The sequence below is a fragment of the Exophiala mesophila genome (genome assembly GCF_000836275.1).
Source record: "Exophiala mesophila strain CBS 40295 unplaced genomic scaffold supercont1.3, whole genome shotgun sequence".
NCBI classification, from domain to species: domain Eukaryota; kingdom Fungi; phylum Ascomycota; class Eurotiomycetes; order Chaetothyriales; family Herpotrichiellaceae; genus Exophiala; species Exophiala mesophila.
The window spans coordinates 1,783,804-1,799,201 of record NW_015622506.1 but is presented as its reverse complement, the minus strand read 5'-3'; the positions used below and the strand labels follow the sequence as shown (position 1 = coordinate 1,799,201).

The 15,398-nt window shown below is 50.7% G+C and overlaps 4 protein-coding genes across 4 annotated transcripts; 1 reads left to right on the top strand and 3 right to left on the bottom strand.

The window, feature by feature from the left end:
* Positions 1-233: 233 nt before the first annotated feature.
* Positions 234-1,674, bottom strand: PV10_04255 (uncharacterized protein; the record flags this gene model as incomplete). The annotated part of the gene is made up of 1 exon (XM_016368796.1): positions 234-1,674. Exon 1 carries the CDS (start codon positions 1,464-1,466, stop codon positions 234-236), a length of 1,233 nt encoding a protein of 410 aa, XP_016224584.1. The 5' UTR covers positions 1,467-1,674.
* A 171-nt stretch (positions 1,675-1,845) lies between these two features.
* On the top strand, positions 1,846-4,558 carry PV10_04254 (uncharacterized protein). Its single transcript, XM_016368795.1, has 4 exons — positions 1,846-2,400; positions 2,459-3,071; positions 3,119-4,178; positions 4,246-4,558. Exons 1-4 carry the CDS (start codon positions 2,262-2,264, stop codon positions 4,276-4,278), a joined length of 1,845 nt encoding a protein of 614 aa, XP_016224583.1. The 5' UTR covers positions 1,846-2,261; the 3' UTR covers positions 4,279-4,558.
* PV10_04253 (uncharacterized protein) lies at positions 4,432-7,582 on the bottom strand. Its single transcript, XM_016368794.1, has one exon. It carries the CDS (start codon positions 7,174-7,176, stop codon positions 4,642-4,644), a length of 2,535 nt encoding a protein of 844 aa, XP_016224582.1. The 5' UTR covers positions 7,177-7,582; the 3' UTR covers positions 4,432-4,641.
* Positions 7,583-11,063: 3,481 nt separating this feature from the next.
* Positions 11,064-15,265, bottom strand: PV10_04252 (uncharacterized protein). The gene is made up of 3 exons (XM_016368793.1): positions 12,078-15,265; positions 11,131-11,989; positions 11,064-11,080 (listed from the first exon to the last, which is right to left on the bottom strand). Exons 1-2 carry the CDS (start codon positions 15,104-15,106, stop codon positions 11,689-11,691), a joined length of 3,330 nt encoding a protein of 1,109 aa, XP_016224581.1. The 5' UTR covers positions 15,107-15,265; the 3' UTR covers positions 11,064-11,080; positions 11,131-11,688.
* Between the last annotated feature and the right edge of the window lie 133 nt (positions 15,266-15,398).

Here is a 15,398-nt window from a genome sequence, read left to right as displayed (position 1 = left end):
CTTAGAGCTCGGGGCTTACGCCTGACATCTCTGGGCTGGGAATCTTCGTCCATGGTTCAGGGGAGAGGGATGACGCAAGTGGGGTCTACCATTCTTCGGAAGACCTTCTTTCCACAGCATTTTAGTAAACTTTACACCAAGGATTCACTATGAACACTAAGTAAAGCATTTTGATATAACAGCCACAAGAAATGACCATTCAGCTTCCGCTTGACTAATGTTTGGCATGCAGCTCACGCAAGACCCTCTGGGTCAGGGTAGACTCTGGTCCACAACATCTCACCCGTGCTAGGGTCCATGATGACCCCAAAATGAGTTTCTTCGTTGGTGGTTGGATAGGCACTAAGCCAGTCGACAACTTGAGCAAACGTGGATGCCGTGCGTGCTTCTGCTTGGGAAAGACTGCTCCTACTGGCGGTTTTTCGCAGTCGATTGGTCTTTCGCACATGAGAAGTCCACTTGGATGACATGCACTCCAGCCTCTCCTCACTGTCTTCAAGCAATTCTCCCATCCCACCGGCGAATCGAGATTTGGCATCATTGGCTGCTGATGATGCCGGAGTGAATCCCACTACTTTGGAGCCATGGTCCTCCACATCGTGGTTTGTCGCGGCGATAAAGTTATTTGATTGCCGTACTCGAGCGGATTTGTAGTCCTTCTCCAGTACAATAGTCGATCCACCGTCGCTGAATATCAGATATGCTGCGGTGGTACGGCGATGGGGTAGTTGTTCTGCTATTGTTGCGAGGCTTTTAACCTGGAGCTCTCTTCGGTCTTCGGAGATCATGTAGGATCTGAGAATGCTCGACATTGACTGACGAAGGCCCAAGAGAACGAGCAGATGGTTGAAATAAAACTTGAAATGGTCTGTTCTGGTGGTGGCATTGTGCAGTGCACGAAAGTTGAGAGACATGCTCAGGTGTGGGCGCACAGCTGTCAACATGCCAACGTAGCCAACGTATGTCAGACTACGAGCCAGGACATGGGTTGGGTCAGCTGACTTTGTCCGTACAAAATTCAGCTGGACAACAACAGACCGGAGAGGATCCATAGTCCAATCCAGGTTGCGAAAGTGCAGCATTGTGGGCGAAGTAGTTGAGTGACCGGGTTCGAGTGTTTTGACAGCACCAGATGTGCAGCCCATCAACAAATCCAAGATAACGTTGAAGGCCACCAATAGATATATAGATACATCGGTGACGTCTGCCACACCACGAAGCTCCGCTGTCTCAACGGAGGAATGGACACGCCTGAGAAGCAGCCTTGCAATGAGATTGATGGAGCTATGGTATTTTACGGGAATACCAATATCTCCAAGAAGATTGTTGAAAAGTCCGACCAGGCCATGGACCTTGTGCCTGTATGCCGTTGCAAGAGCTTTATACCGATCGCGAGGCTTTTGGGACAGGTCGATGGTAAAGACCGGGGCTGCATGCCCGGCGAGGTGACTCTCCTGGGTGCTCATTGTGAGATGACGTGGCAAGTTGATACCAGGCTAAGTTGGCTGTAGCCTTGCAACTCAGAAGAGCGGTGTTGTTCTAGACAACAATGCATACCTATTGTTCCAATAAGGTAATCGACCTACCTCGGGTTGTCATCATCATTTGGAGACTTTGATTTCCTTCGATGAAACGATGATGATGGGTGCGAGCGGGTGAACAGATTGGTTTTCCGTAAGGCTGCCATGTCATCGAAGGAAGGAACACGGTGACAAGGAACTTACCAAAACGGCAGGCACGACCATCATGCAAGTATTTGGTTAGGGCAGGTGTGCCGACAGACTCTCACGACCTTCCATCGAGAGAATGGATGCATACGTCTAACAACGACACCACTGACAAAAGAACGAGGTGAATTCCGACACATTCTTGCTTCCTCCATCCATCAGCAACTACGTCTGAACGGAGGTCTCAGTGCTGGCAACATATCCATCGCCCAGAGCATTCATCACAAGGCGTCCATGGCCACACAGTGGACGTTCCGCATTGGCTGGAGTCAACCCATCCTCCCCACGCAAGACCCTGGCTCATGCTTTTCACCTTATCGCACCCGCATTGCGCATATGTAATCAACGTCCCTCGTCGTCCGATGGCAGCGCAGTCTCCACCAATTCAGTTTCCGGCTGTCATCACCCAACCCGACCGGCACAGGCTCGTGGTCACCACTTGTGCCACCATTCTCTTCTGTGCTTCCCTCAGTGGTCTTTACTTCATCCCTTCTGGATCGTGATACAGTGACACCTTCTTATCCAACAGACAACATGGCTAGTGCGACGGACAAGCTCTCCCCCAAAGATGTCTCCAATCACTTTTCGCGGGTGACAAAGCATCGAGTTCCGAGCCAGGTCAAGCGTTTCTACCAATATTTTTCCATTCCTGGAATTGGAAATCTTGCTGGAGGTGATAAAGTCCCCCTCCCCTCAGGCTTCACATTCCCACCATACTGAACATCGGCCAGGACTTCCTAATCCCAATTATTTCCCTTACGATACTCTCGAAGCCTCCACCGCCGTTCCTGACAGATTTAAACCAACTCCCAATAACCCCGTCGACCCCCCAGCCACTGACCTTACCCTTTCAGCCCTGAATCTATCAGACCCCGCCGCTGCCTCTCGCGTGCTCGTTCCTCATGACTCTGCCGAGCCCAATCCTCTTCGGAAGATCGACTTGACCACCGCCCTGCAGTATGGCACCGCCCAGGGTTATCCACCCCTCTACAGCTTCATTCGTGAATTCGTCCAGGAACACCTTCATCCCAATGTCCCTTACAAGGGTGGCGCTGAAGTCATCCTGACCGTCGGCTCCACTGATGGCTTTTCCAAAACTGTCGAGGCTTTTAGCAATATCTGGGATTCGGAGAGAGACTGGATCCGGGAAAGAGAGGGTTTACTCTGTGAAGAATTCGCTTACATGAACGCCATTCAGACCGCAAGGCCTCGGGGTCTCAATGTTGTGCCCGTCGCCATTGACGACGAAGGCATGCTGGCATATGGCAAAGGCGGTCTTGAAGACGTTATGTCTAATTGGGATACAAACAAGGGCAAACGACCCCATCTGATGTACACAGTCACGTAAGTCACATCATCTTCATTGCTCTAGAGGCTACTAACGTGACCAGAATGGGCCAAAACCCCACCTCTGGCCTGTTGTCGCTCACTCGACGGAAAGAAATATATGCCTTGGCCCAGAAATATGATATTATCATTGTGGAAGATGACCCTTACTGGTATCTGCAATATCCGTCGGCGCTGGAGTTGTCCAACAAAGCTCGAGGCCAATCGACCAGTCCCAAGTCCCCAGCTGCAGTGAATTACAACACGTTGGACGGTGGCCGGTCAAGTGGTTATGAGTTCCTGGACAGCCTAGTACCCTCTTACCTCTCCATTGATGTGGACGGTAGAGTGGTGAGACTAGATACGTTTAGTAAAACGGTGGCGCCAGGGTGTCGACTCGGATGGATTACCGCGCAGCCGGCTGTCATCGAGAAAATCCAGCTGATCACCGAAAGCTCAACTCAACAGCCCAGTGGGTTCGTCCAGAGTTTGATTGCGGAGCTTTTGATGGGACCGTCCAGCCACGGTGACCCTGGAAAGGGTGGAAGCAAAGACGGTAGTGGATGGAAATTCGACGGCTGGGTCAGGTGGCTAGAGGGCTTGCGAGGCAACTACGAGAGACGAATGCAAGTTATGAGCCAGATCCTGGAGGACGGAATGTACCTGATTCAAGGAAGTGCACCCGGGCCAACAAAGCCGGGTCGTGCAGAAGAGGACGACTTCGAGATTGTCAAGAAGACCCAGCTGTACGACTTTGCCTGGCCCGCGGCAGGCATGTTCTTGTGGCTTCGAGCCCATTTTGACACCCATCCACTTTACGAAAAAGTTGGAGGCCAACGACTGGCCAACGCCTTTTGGGTCTTCCTAACCGCCAAACCGTACCTGGTGCTCCTGGCTCCTGGGGTCATGTTCTCCCCAACTCCCGAGATTGCCGAGCAGGTCGGCTGGCAATACTATCGGCTCTGCTTCGCCGCCGTCGACGACGAGCTCGTGGCCAAGCACAGCAAAGGCACCGTTGATGCTTTTGTCGATTACTGGGCCATTGACGATCCTAAGAAGATTGATGACTTGCTCGACGACGTTGGTGCTCGTGCCGCCAGCGTCGAGAACGCACTCCAAAATCAGGTGAGTATCATTATTCCATCGCCGCGCCTTTCGGTAAGGTGAGACTTGAATCTGACCTGGGTTATAGGCTTCTTTTGCGACGAATCCTATTTTCTGCTGATTGTAGTTGTTGTGCGTGGATATATGTATGTATGAGGATATATGTCTATGTCTCGTATATGCACCACTTTATATTTATACATAGACAAGAACGGTAACGTGTGACTGTTTACCGCGCGGATGAATATACGAGACAAGTCTTGTTGAGAATTGAGTCTGAGATGAGTCCTCTTAAGTATTCCGTTATGCATAAGCTTTTCCATGGCAGTACATCTTGCCTTAGCCGTGCACATGCTAGGTACTATATTAATAGACATAAAAATCTATGCAATGAGTTTCTGCCCTTCTGTTCATAGGCAGCATATATATTACAAGATGTCGTCAAATTCTGTATCATCGGCTTGCACTGTCTTGTCCAAGATCATCATGTCAATGTCGGTGCATCAATCCCGAACCAATTCCAACCTTGATCCAAGTCAAGATTGCTCTGTGTCTGTTGCGGGAATGGGAATCCTCCAAAGGGATACACATTTTGCATGTTGCCTTGACCACCATGCACGTCGCCCGTTAGGTTGGAGCCAGAACTCATTCCAAAGTCATTCAGAGCACCATTGAACGGACTCTGGTTTGATCGTTGGGGTGTAAACCCCGAACTTCCACCGACACTCGCAGACAAGGGTTCGCCTGGCACTTGCTGGGGAAAATTCATAAAACTGTCAAATGTCACAAATGGGTCGTCTGTTTCCGGCCACGTGTCCGTGCCAGGTGCAACCATGTTGGCAGATGTCTCGAACAGGGACGACCGATAGTCTCGGTCGAGTGTTCCCGTCATTGGAGACTGTTGGGTGCTTCCTGAACACATGGGAGACTGTTGGGTGCTTCCTGAACACATGGATGGTGGCGTTGGGAGGCCCGAATTCGTCAAATTGCCAACAACCGAAGCCCCGGCCGGCCTGGACGAGCTCGCAGGGAGTTTCGCGCCAGCTGGCTTGGTCACATATGTGCCAGCCTTGATGGGGACAAACTTCTTTCCCGGTCCGATTGAAATGGTACCAAAGTATGGGATCGAGACCTGTGAAGCTTCACCGCGACACTGTTCAGCTACATCGCACTCTCCGTTGCGAGCTCGAGCGATGACCTCGAGAGCCTGTGCACACTGTGCAGCAACAACACCTCCGGGTTCTTTCGATGCGTCCCGCAGTAGCTGGATCGTGTGGTCGATGAGCTCGGAATCTCTTTGGCCTTGCTCATGGTCTGTGGATACGGGTTGATTGCCTCGATGCTGATGAGAGTAGCCGCATAGGTTCAACAACAAGAGCATAGCGGCGGTAAATGATTGAAAATCGACAAGTTTACAGATAAAGGGCCCAACGGACGTGTTGTTGCGCAAAGCTGAGTAGGATCGGATCATTTCTCGAGATGCTTCAAGGGCTGCATGGTGTGAATATTGGTAGCGGGTGTTGGTGGAGGACCTAAGCATAAAAGGCATGTGAAGTAACAGTTTGGTCTGATGGTGATAAAACTGGGCCTGTAAACGATCAAAATAATGTTGCGGTGGGAGGTCTGGTGTCAGTTCAGTCGACCACCATTCCTCACTTTGTGAGTTGTGAAGTTCTTCGAGCTCTTGGTCCATCCTCAAGGTGGCCGAATATCCCATGGGCACGACGGCCTGGTTTCGGTCATTTATTTTGGTGATGATGGGTATGATTTTCATGGCGTACTCATCGGTGCTGAGGGCTGACGGTGACTCCGCTTGGTAAGTATAGGGCGCTACATAGGCCTCGCCAACCGAGTAGGGCAATCCAAGCATGAGAGACAGATAGCGATCACCCATGATCAGGTGACACCACAGATTGAGCTGACGGCGGTATAGGGCGGATGTCTTGTCTGGTCGAGCGGCTAAGCGATGGAAGCCAAGCAACTGGGCGAATGCGATAGCTCTGTGAAATAAGAGCCACGCACGTCGAGGTCGGCCCATGTTGATGTGATGTTTGGCCTCAAGCATCATGCACTCGATGCCCTCGAGTGTGGCGGCGATTTCGTCATCTGAGGTGATGAGTCGATCCACGGTTGAGATGTACCGTGCCATCAACTCGGACGGTTCTTCTTTGGTGTCGAGCGAACTCCAGTCAAAATCCAATGGTAGTTGATGAACGCCAAGGGCTATACAGAGCATAATCTTGGCCACTTCGGCTGGCTTGTCGGAGCGGAGAGAATGCGATACGGAATCTTTGATGGTTTCACAGCGACTGTCGCTTATCTCGGGGAACATCTGTCGCCAAATCGTCCACCATTCGTGTGAGTTGACAAGGATGATCTCGAGGTCATGGAGTGATGGTAGGAGTTGGCGAAGGGCGTCAAGGAGAGCTTTATTCTTGTTGTACTGGGCACGAGAGACGACATGCTGACTTTGGTTCGTTTTGATGACATCGTTGTCGAAAAGGGACAGGGCTGGAGCATCGTGGCGCACGCCGCCTGGGAGAAGGGCAGATTCTTCTTCTTCTTCGAGTTGTGGTTCGGCCCGCTGGAATGAACTTTTCAACGACTTTAAGACTTCGGCTGCCTGTGCATCGAGGTGTGATTTATTAGAGTCCGGAAGAAGAGAAGATGAGGAGTCGGTCTGAGCCTCTTTCTCGGGCAGGCGATGGAGGACCTGCTTCACTAGATCTTCGAGTTGCGAAACTCTTTCTCTCAGGCTGTATGATGATGACTGGTCTGAGACGGGCTGGTTAAGGGCCTGGACATCTGCGTGCTCCTGATCAATACAGGTGGAACCTCTGGCATAGCATTCATTGCACACAGCAGGTCGTCCCGGTTCAAAGTTGCATTTGATCTTCCTCCTCCGACACTCCAAACAGGATTTTGTTCCTTTTCTCATCTTCTTGCGGGGTGGTCCCTGTTGGTGGTCGGAACCGATCGTATGGTATGGCGACCCTGAGGCACTACCGGGGTGCGACATTTTGAAAGCTGCGCTCGAGGGTGACGAAGGTAATGGAGGACGACACTCAAAACAGGTAACGATGAAGGGAATAGAGAAAAGGTCGTCGGCGTGAAGGTGACAAAGTCTCCGAGCAGATCAGATTGGACGACCCAATAAGAGGGACTTGTGCCGGTCGACTTGATTCCAAAGGGTGCTCTTTGGTCTTAGGGCGACACTACCAGGCGAGTGAAGAGTGTGTGTTCTAGAAGGCTCACGGCTCAAGGCTCAGGAGAGCAAGACGGCTGGGCTGGCTGGTGCGACAGACAGTGAGTGACGATTGTTGAGGCCGGCCTGAGGAATGGCGGTATCCTGGCGTCACTCGATAGCAATGTGGATTCGTGAAGAATTGGTCAGCACAGAGACTCCCAAGAACGCAGGATGAGGCTGATGCGAGTTGATTTGGTGGAAGGAGCCACCCACGTTCAACATGCTGGGTCCTTGCTGGTCCTTCCTGAAACTGACGGTCGCATATGATTGGGTGGCGAGAGTTCGACCGCCGGCTAAAAGTTCGACTTTGTCCGTCCGTTCGGCCGAATAAATCATGCTCAATGCAGCACTGCTATTGGCCCCCGTAATGGCACCACCATCAGGGTCTCCATATGGCTGTAAGCCATTATGATTGACCCTGAGCTTTTGACTCACGGACAAGCCTTGTGACGCTTGTGTGGCCTTGTTGCCTTGTGGCCTTGTTTAACCTTGTTGCTAATGTCCCATTCAACAGAATTTCATGTGACTTTGAGGTGAGTCTTGCTGTCAACTGCCACTTGCCTCTTGTATCCCAAAGCCTGTTGCTCCTTCCGTCTCAGGGAGGAAAATATAACCCTAATTTGGCAGGAGGTCGAGGATTGAGGCTGGTCTAACCTCAATTAGGCTACCACTCTCTTTTTTGTCCATCTTTCATCAACCCATCGACTTTCTCTCCCTTCACTGCGCTTTTCGTCCGCCGCCACATGCCATTATCTCCTTTTTACACTTCAACAAAAACAGAATTCTCCGACCACTTGACGCCCACGGGCCAACTCTGCTGCCTGAAACTTTGTTTCGGATGCGGATCTTTCCCATTGCCGTCGCCAGTTCGCCAATCACACCTCACCATGTCGTTATTGTTTGATCCATCCGGAGTTACCGCTAAGATGGTCCCGATTGCGATCTCTTCAACACATGCGAGTACGTGGTAGGTAACCTTGCAATAACGTCAATCATCACCATCGTCATCTTAACGCGACGTTGGGTCAAAGCTGCCCCTTGACAACCTGGCCCATTTTTCACTGATGCCTCATCTCCACCATACATCCATGCCAGAGGAGCTTCGACCGAATACTTGCTTTATCCTGTAATCAGCCCGTGTTGGCCTTGGACCCCTACCCGACTCAACACTATCCGGCTTTTTTTAACGCCGACCAGGTAAGTGCCATAGCAATATCTCTGGCATGCCTTTGCTACATATACAATCCTTTCCCCCAGCCCATCTAGAGCTCTATCAAGCCAGCTCTCCTTCTGCAATCCGGCGTTTCGCATAGCAGCATCCCAGACAAACGCTCTATATCAAGCCTCGCTCACCATGGACCCCTCCAAGACTCCCGTCGAGTCATCTGCTGCGACTTCAAAAACAGATCTCACCAAAACGGCCGTCAACACCCCCCGTGGCGATGAGAAGGATGTCCCTGTTTCTTCTCAATCCAGTACTCACTCCCATGATATCAAGTTTGAGGGCATTGAGGGGGAGGCCCTAGGACGAGAGCTGTCGAGGATCGCCACATCAGACTACCCTTCTGCCTTTCCCCTTGCCATGATTGTCATCGCCCTCGTCGCAAGCGTGTTTCTAGTGGCTCTCGACATGACCATTGTTGCAACCGCAATCCCTCGTATCACAGATCAATTCCAGTCCCTCGATCAGGTTGGCTGGTATGGTTCCGCCTTCTTTCTCACTCTGGGTTCTTTCCAAGCAACATGGGGCAAGATTTACAAGTATTATCTACTCAAGTGGGCCTATCTTCTCTCCATCTTCATCTTCGAGATTGGCTCCTTGATCTGTGCCGTCGCCAATAACTCGACCACTCTGATTGTTGGCAGAGCAATTGCCGGTATGGGAGGTGCAGGTGTTGCGTCTGGTGCATACACCATTGTTGCTTTCTCTGTCCCTCCTGGCCGACGACCAGCCTTTGTTGGTATTTTGGGCGCCACTTTTGGTCTCGCCTCTGTCATCGGCCCCTTGCTTGGAGGTGTTTTTACTGACCATGTCTCGTGGCGTTGGTGCTTCTATATCAACCTCCCTATCGGAGCCGTTACAGTCGCTCTCATCACCTTCTTCTTCAGAACCCCTCCCGCCGCCAAACCTGAGGTAGCTACCACGAGGGAAAAGATACTTCAGATGGATCTACCCGGAACCTTCACCATTATGGTTGCCATTGTCTGCTACCTTCTTGCTATGCAATGGGGTGGTGCCACAAAGTCTTGGTCTGATGGTTCTGTCATTGCGACTTTGGTAGTCTTTGGCCTTGCCACGATTGCCTTTGTGGTCATTGAATACTTCCAGGGTGACCGAGCTTTGCTCCAAGGCCGTCTACTCAAAGACCGCACCATTGCCGTCATGTCATTCTACATTTTCCTGGTCGCCGGAGGTTTCTTCACTCTCTTGTACTATCTTCCAATCTATTTCCAGGCTGCTCGCAATGTCAGCGCTGCACAGTCTGGCGTCAACAATATCCCTCTGGTTCTGGGCGCCAGTCTGTTCACCGTCGTTTCTGGAGGTCTCGTCACAGCGACTGGTCAGTACATTCCAATCATGGTGGTGGGTTCTATCCTGTCCGCCGTCGGCTGTGGAATGGTCTATACATTGGACGTCGACAGTCCTAGCTCCGAGTGGATTGGTTACCAGGCCCTCGTCGGTATTGGCCTCGGTTTGATCTTCCAGATTCCCGTCATCGTCGCTCAGTCACTCGTCAAGCCAGCCGATCTCAGCTCCGTCAGCGCTATCATCCTCTTCTTCCAAACCATGGGTGGTGCCATCTGGATCTCGGCTGCACAGTCCATCTTCACAAACAAACTCATCAGTGGCGTTGCCAGTAATGCTCCAGGCGTCAATACTGGCCTCGTTCTTGCAACTGGCGCGACCGACTTGAGACACGTCTTTAGCGGAGCAGACCTTGACGGCATCGTTGAGGCATACATGGAAGGGCTACGAGGAGGCTATGGTATCTGCATTGCCTGTACCGCTTTGGCCGTTTTTGTTTCCTTTGCACCTCGATGGGAGAGTTTGAAAGGCAAAATCAAGATTGACGCTGGAGCTGGGGCATGAAAAGCCATCCCGCCTGAACCTGACGAACTTTTGATTACCTACAGCAAAGCTTTTTTTTGTCTTACTTGAAAGCATACACCGAGTTCTACGGACGAGTCTGCTTAATCGTCAAGGGTTTCCTTTTTTCATCTCTACAATCCTTTGGGCTCAACCTAGGATATGACCAGCGCCACGAACATCGAGTCCCTCATTGCGTTGCATTTCTGGGAAATTAACTATACTTTATGCAACGAAGCATCGCATTGCCTCCACAAGGTAGCATGCATGTATGTAACATCAATTATCTGCTCCCTAAAATCCAAATCAAAGATACCCTCCTCCTAAACAATCACACAATCGTTTACAGCCCTGTCGCTCCAATCCTCCTATCATCCGTTCTCGAAGTCACCCACATGACATAAGGCCTCCGGTCGTGCGATCATATGTTAGGCCCACCAGTAGGAGAAACTCTACTGACTTGACCTACTACCACTACTATGCACTTGACTCACTGAGCTAAAAACCCCGTTAAGTCCGACAAAGTTGACACTCTGTCACAGCGGCCCAAACCCCGTGGCCTCACCTCCCTTCCCCTGCAGTATTGCTCTGTGATCGACAATAAGTACTTCGAATACGTAGGTGGTATTTTAACTTACATGCCTGGGGAGTTGAGAAGGTGACTGACTGGTGGAAGGTGGATGGTGGATGGACGGTTCGGGTATTTGGTGATATCAACGATGTTAAGTCCGGGCGAGTAAGAAGTGACCAGGGGGTTTTGTCCCAACGCACTGAAGAATACGATGCGATGCGGTAGGGAAGAGGATCATTCGAGAGAGAGGGATTTTCGGCGGAAAAAAGAACCACCTTCTCTCAAAAAGGTGTAGACTAGGGACTTGGATAATGGTTGGTGATGCGATGCTTTTGCAGGGCAAAAGGAACAAAGATACTCCAAATGCGACGCATCTCGCTTAATAGTTATTTACCTACTAGTAGGTAGTAGGGAGAGGACACCGAACGGACTGGACTTTCATTCGTTATTGAGGCCTAAAGAGAAGAGGTAGGTCTAGTCATCTAAAATAGGTACTTGACTTGCTTTGTTGAATGTTTGAATTTTCTTGCCTCATTCCACCCGACCTCTTTTTCCTCTTGCCTCTGGCCTTGTCCTTATCCTAGCCTCCCCCTTTCCCGCCCTCTTCTCTTTCTGGCAATGTTGATCATGATACTTCCTTTGGATCTGAAGGAGCTGGAGTATCGGATTTCCCTGCTTGAGGGTCATCACCCGCAGGCGCAGATGCAGATGCAGATGCAGGCTCTGATGTCGAAGTTGCTGTTGCTGCTGTAGTTGTAGGTCTACCTGAAACAGTCGACGGTGGCTGCGAAGAAGCTTCAGATTGGACAGATTGATCGTTCTGAACCGTCTTGTTCTCAACGACCTTGACTATCTCGTCACCGAGATCTCCGGTACCGTCGATTTTGCTCAAGCGTGTACGGAATAATTCTGCGTCTGCAAGGAGTCTGGTACAAGGGAAAAAGACAAAGGGTCAGTATAAATAATTCGACTTGGATGAGGAGAGAGAGAGAAGAGAGGGAATTCTATACATACCTGTCTTTTGCGGCACTGGAATGAATATTCACATCTTGGTATGCCTTTGTCCATTGTTCTCGATAGCTTGCAAACACGGGAATCATGATACCTGCGACCACTGGTTCTGGTAGATGTTTCGACAGGACTTTCTGCAATGTTGCCGTTTCTTTCGTCAAGGTCTCCATGTATGGTGACACGGACACGGCTTTGTTTTTCGCCGCTTCTTCCCAATCGATGGCTTTCATGGCCTTTACATGCATTGACGCTCGACCCGACATGATGTCCACCAGTTTCTCGTGGATGCCGTTCTGATGTTCTTGAAATAACCGCTTGACTTTGTCAAACTCGGTCATGATGGAGGACGCCGTCGAAGAGGGTAGATGTCGGCGGAAGAATTCTCGAACGTAGGGAACAAGAGCGACGATGAAACTCAATGCCTGGGATGACAGAGCAAGATGTTTGGTGGTGATGTTCTTCAACCCTGCACTTCTGGTTGCGCCGGCGCCTAAAATGAGTTGCGAACTGCGAGAATTGAATAGTTTCAAACTCTCCAATAAGTGTGTTGCTATCTCGTGGCTCATGCTGGGAATGCCCGCTGCTAGATGCTCAAAAGCCTCTATCGTTTGGAGCATTGCTGTGGCTGACTCGGGAAGGATATACTTCTGATCGTCGACAACCGCACTGCGAACTTTTGCCGTTGCTGTTCCGTTGGCAGGATTTCCATTGGTCGTGCTTGGGCCATTGCTAGAGACGTGCCAAATGGTAGTGCTCTCAATCCACGTCGAAGAGTCATTGGTGCTACCTTCCATGGTACGGCTGAGAAGGCTGTTCTCATTGTCACCAAAGTCTTTGGCATCCCATTTATCGTTGTCCATGGTTCGAATCAGCTGTTGTTTCTGCGTGTCGCCAAAGCGAGCAACAAAATCTTTGATCTGCGTGTCGATGACCTGCTTCAAAGCTGTGCCAGTTCGCCCAGATATCGCCTCGCATTCATCCGCAAACAACTTGTTGAGAGCAAAATACTTGAGAAAGTCGGCCAAAGGAAGCTCCGAGTTCTGCTGAGCACGAACTTTGACTACCTTTGTGATTTGCGCCTGCACCAGGTCCACGCCTTCTCCTAGTAGATTGGAAAGATCGAGGGTTTGTTGCATCTCCGCTTGAACTGAACTTGTTGCTCTTGGTCGACCGCCAGTCGGACTCAGAACCCTATCAATACTAGCTGGATCAGGGCTCCTGGGCGGTGATTTAATCATATGTTCTGGCAAGTTGCTGGTTATATCCAGCAAAATCTTGACTTGAACACTAAGCCTCCTCAAACCTTCACTGATGTTTGTGTAAATGGTCGCCAACATCTGATACCAGTCGTCAGGATCAAGAGCTCGAAGATTTCTGGCAAGTGCAGAAGATTTCTCCTGCTGACTCAATTGTCTTCCTCCAGCAGTTGAAGCGGAGATACTGGAAGCATTGTCATCGTCATTGGAAGCTGGCAATTGTCTTCGTATCATGGCCTTCATCTCTCGGAGTACAACAGCTCGAAACGTCGTCGCTGCAGGAGTTGTATACCGGGCTCTAGAAAGACCATTCATCTCAGCTTCGAGATCGCTGCGGAGGTCTGACCCAATGTTCATGTATGCTGGAAAAGAAGACGGTGCTCTCCTCTGGCCAGGCCTAGCTTTAGTGTATGAGATGCCCCATCGTTGTAATGTCGAACTCGTTTCCGTTTGTTCGACGTGTCTTCTAATGTCACCGAGGAGACTTGAATGGAAACGATTCTCGTAACCCCGTCCAGCGCGCTGTCGTAAGTGATTCAAATCATCCAAAGCACCTTCCAAGGCTTTGATGCGGCGAAGATCACGTCTTTGGTAATTATGTTGCTGTGATTCGATTTGAACTCTGCTCGGTTTTCCAGCCATGAGTGCTTCAACTTCTTCAAGATCATCCAGGGCCTCATCTATATTCCCGGAATCGACTTGGCTCTCACATTTTTGCACGGCATGAACGATGTCTTCGAGTTGCATGATCGCTTGCGCAAGTTGACGGACGTTGTCCCGCCTTTGCTTCAGATTCACAACCTTCAGCCCGTCTAGAGCCATTTCCTTATCAAGTCGGGCCAATTCTTTACGGAGCATTTGAATCCGATCAACCGAATCTTCTGCTTCGTCATGAAGTTCCCTCAATGAGCCGAGGGCTGAGAAGAACGACTTTGAAGCCGTCGATATTGAGTTGATGAGATGTACCTCAACAGTATCCATGTACCAAGAGAGTTTCTCCTGCAGAATTGCATTTGTCGCCAGTGGCCTTCGGCCGGTAGGTGTGCCATTAGGATCGCGCACGATTTCTGATTTCTCTGAGACGATGTCAAACGTCCTGGGGTTTTCGAGGTGAAAGTCGTCCTCCGAATATACCGGAGGAATAGTTGACAGAGGTGTCACGGCTTGTCGCCGCTGTCCACTCTGCCGTCGTTTCAACACCGGAGCCTCTACTGGAGTCGACGCCGTCGAATTCATCGAACCAGTTCTGGAATGTCCTGAACCTTGTAGCCTCTTATTCAGAATAGCTTCCCAACTCTCCTCGTTCTCTTTCTTATCTCTCTGAAACAGAGATGTGGTACCTTCGCCATCGCTTTTAGCCCGTTGGAAGGCTTCATACAAAGAGCCAACTTGCTGCAGGTAAGGATGGAATTCCTTGGAGTCGATATGAGGGATATTGGTCAATGCCACTGGGGGGATGTCTCGCTGGGTGGGGACTTTGTAGCCGGTGGTAGGGACGGTGGTGCTTGCTTGCAAGCCAGTGCGCATAATAGGGTGCTGTAACAGGGTCGATATGGCATTCTGGCCGGCTTCTGTTATCGTGTGGCTACCTGCTCCTGAATCCAGGGTTCCACCAATACTGTTGACGGAGCTGGCGGTTGAGCCTCTGCGTAGATCAGATCGAGGGCTTCCATGTTGCCGTTGCAAGACATCAGGAAAGGGATATTGAGCGACGGGGGTTGTTGGGGTGGGAGACGCGAAGTTGCCTCGTGATCCAGGTCGCGCCGAAGTGGCCATTTGGACATTTGTGAGGTGAATGCGTCTATCCGCATCAGAACCGCCGTGGGTATAGGTTGCTGGACTAGGATTCGCTGATATTCATGGGCTCGAAGATGTACATTTCAGATGCCATCTTCCGTCCCGGCGTCGCTTTGTACTTTACTTTTAGTCTCGTCGTCGAGCCTGCGGCCATGGAAATAGACACGCAATGTCACGGGATGAGATGAGGATGAGATGAGATGCCAAGGCCAGATCTTGGACGGAGTTTCTTTTCGCCGATCCTCCAATGGGTCCAGGTCCACATCCCATG

Excerpts from the sequence above, each read along its gene's own strand:
- PV10_04254 (XM_016368795.1), top strand. The coding sequence starts at position 2,262 with ATGGCTAGTGCGACGGACAAGCTCTCCCCCAAAGATGTCTCCAATCAC. Across the intron at positions 3,072-3,118 it reads CATCTGATGTACACAGTCAC|AATGGGCCAAAACCCCACCT; the intron begins GTAAGTCACATC and ends TAACGTGACCAG. Across the intron at positions 4,179-4,245 it reads AGAACGCACTCCAAAATCAG|GCTTCTTTTGCGACGAATCC; the intron begins GTGAGTATCATT and ends CCTGGGTTATAG.
- PV10_04253 (XM_016368794.1), bottom strand. The coding sequence starts at position 7,176 with ATGTCGCACCCCGGTAGTGCCTCAGGGTCGCCATACCATACGATCGGT.
- PV10_04252 (XM_016368793.1), bottom strand. The coding sequence starts at position 15,106 with ATGGCCACTTCGGCGCGACCTGGATCACGAGGCAACTTCGCGTCTCCC. Across the intron at positions 11,990-12,077 it reads TCCAGTGCCGCAAAAGACAG|ACTCCTTGCAGACGCAGAAT; the intron begins GTATGTATAGAA and ends CCCTTGTACCAG.